The 1,303-nt window shown below is 32.9% G+C and overlaps 1 protein-coding gene across 1 annotated transcript; it reads left to right on the plus strand.

Annotated features, from left to right (window-relative positions):
* Positions 1-22: 22 nt before the first annotated feature.
* On the plus strand, positions 23-1,295 carry LOC109593203 (uncharacterized). Its single transcript, XM_020008392.1, has 4 exons — positions 23-668; positions 719-856; positions 903-1,062; positions 1,111-1,295. Exons 1-4 carry the CDS (start codon positions 635-637, stop codon positions 1,253-1,255), a joined length of 477 nt encoding a protein of 158 aa, XP_019863951.1. The 5' UTR covers positions 23-634; the 3' UTR covers positions 1,256-1,295.
* The last annotated feature ends 8 nt before the right edge of the window (positions 1,296-1,303 follow it).

Genomic DNA, 1,303 nt, shown 5'->3' on the forward strand with positions numbered 1-1,303 from the left:
TGACACACTGCACTCATTGTTTTTGAGCTACATAGCAGATGGGAAGAAATGACTTTAGAAAATTTCAAGAGAGTCCTTAGTCATTATTTTGGATCATATGCTGATCTCTTTAGTCACATTTACTTTGATTATGGATCACTCATTGTTAAGATGCTGATACCAACCTCAATATACCAGTTTGTAACAGATATACTAATTGCCAAAAGAAGCTCAATGAATGGAATTGGCATTTTTCAAGTTGCTGTCAATAGAAGGACAATGTTGAACATAGATGACACTGATATTAATTTTGAAAAGTCACTTATGAATTCAAGAGATGAAAGTTTTGAGGTAACAATGCTATTAAAATTAGGAGCTAGTAAAGATGATATTGATCCTTTAGTCTCACTGTATTCTTTGCCACAAAGGAGATGGCTATGCTTTGTGTAGAAGAGGAAAACTATTTTTTTTAACAATTGTAGTGGCACTAGTACTACTGATAACCAATTTTAGAAAGTGTGCCACATCTTACTATCTCTTTACAGTGTACATTTTAATCACTACAACAATTGCTATCTTACTTGAGGAGTATCTCCTTGCTGCATCTTTTATAGCAGGTTCAAATGGAGGATTTGCAGTACTTATTCTTTTTGAAATGTATATTAAATTTACCGGAATGAAATATTTAGGTAAAATTCATTGTTTACAGTTAATTTTATATCTTTTATATGCCTTATAGATCATGTGTGTACATCAGTTGGGATAACAGGAGTATTTTTAATAATATTATTTGCTTATTCCTTCTATTTTACACAATTTATGCCTATTTTTCTTGGAGCAACAATAGGAGCAGCAGGTACTGTTCTTATACTATCAGGTTAGGAAAAAAAATTGAGAAATCTTTTTATTTATGGACTGCTCAGGTGATGATTTGTCCTGCACTTGCTTTGCATTTGTAATTGGTGTAATGATTGGAGTAGTAACTGGAGCAATTTTTGAACCAATCGGAAATATTATGTTCATTTTCATTATCATTTTGCCTGCAGTAACCATTATGTGTGGATTATTACTTTATTTATATAAGTAAGTTTTTAATAACATTTTACATGCATTACAGTTATCATAACACAGGTTCAAGCGAGTGAAGCGACTGAAGCTAGTATTTGACCTTCCAATTCGCTTCCCAAAAGAGGTTGAACTTGACCATTTAACAGAGGCCGAACTTCACCTTCCAACAAAGACTGAACTTCACCTTCCAACAAAGACTAAACTTTAGCTTCCAACAGAGGCTAAACTTCCTACAGAAGTTAGGTTATTCAACCTG

The sequence above is a fragment of the Amphimedon queenslandica genome, unplaced genomic scaffold (genome assembly GCF_000090795.2).
Source record: "Amphimedon queenslandica unplaced genomic scaffold, v1.1 AMPQUscaffold_2498_Cont25500, whole genome shotgun sequence".
In the NCBI taxonomy this organism is placed as follows: Eukaryota; Metazoa; Porifera; class Demospongiae; order Haplosclerida; family Niphatidae; genus Amphimedon; species Amphimedon queenslandica.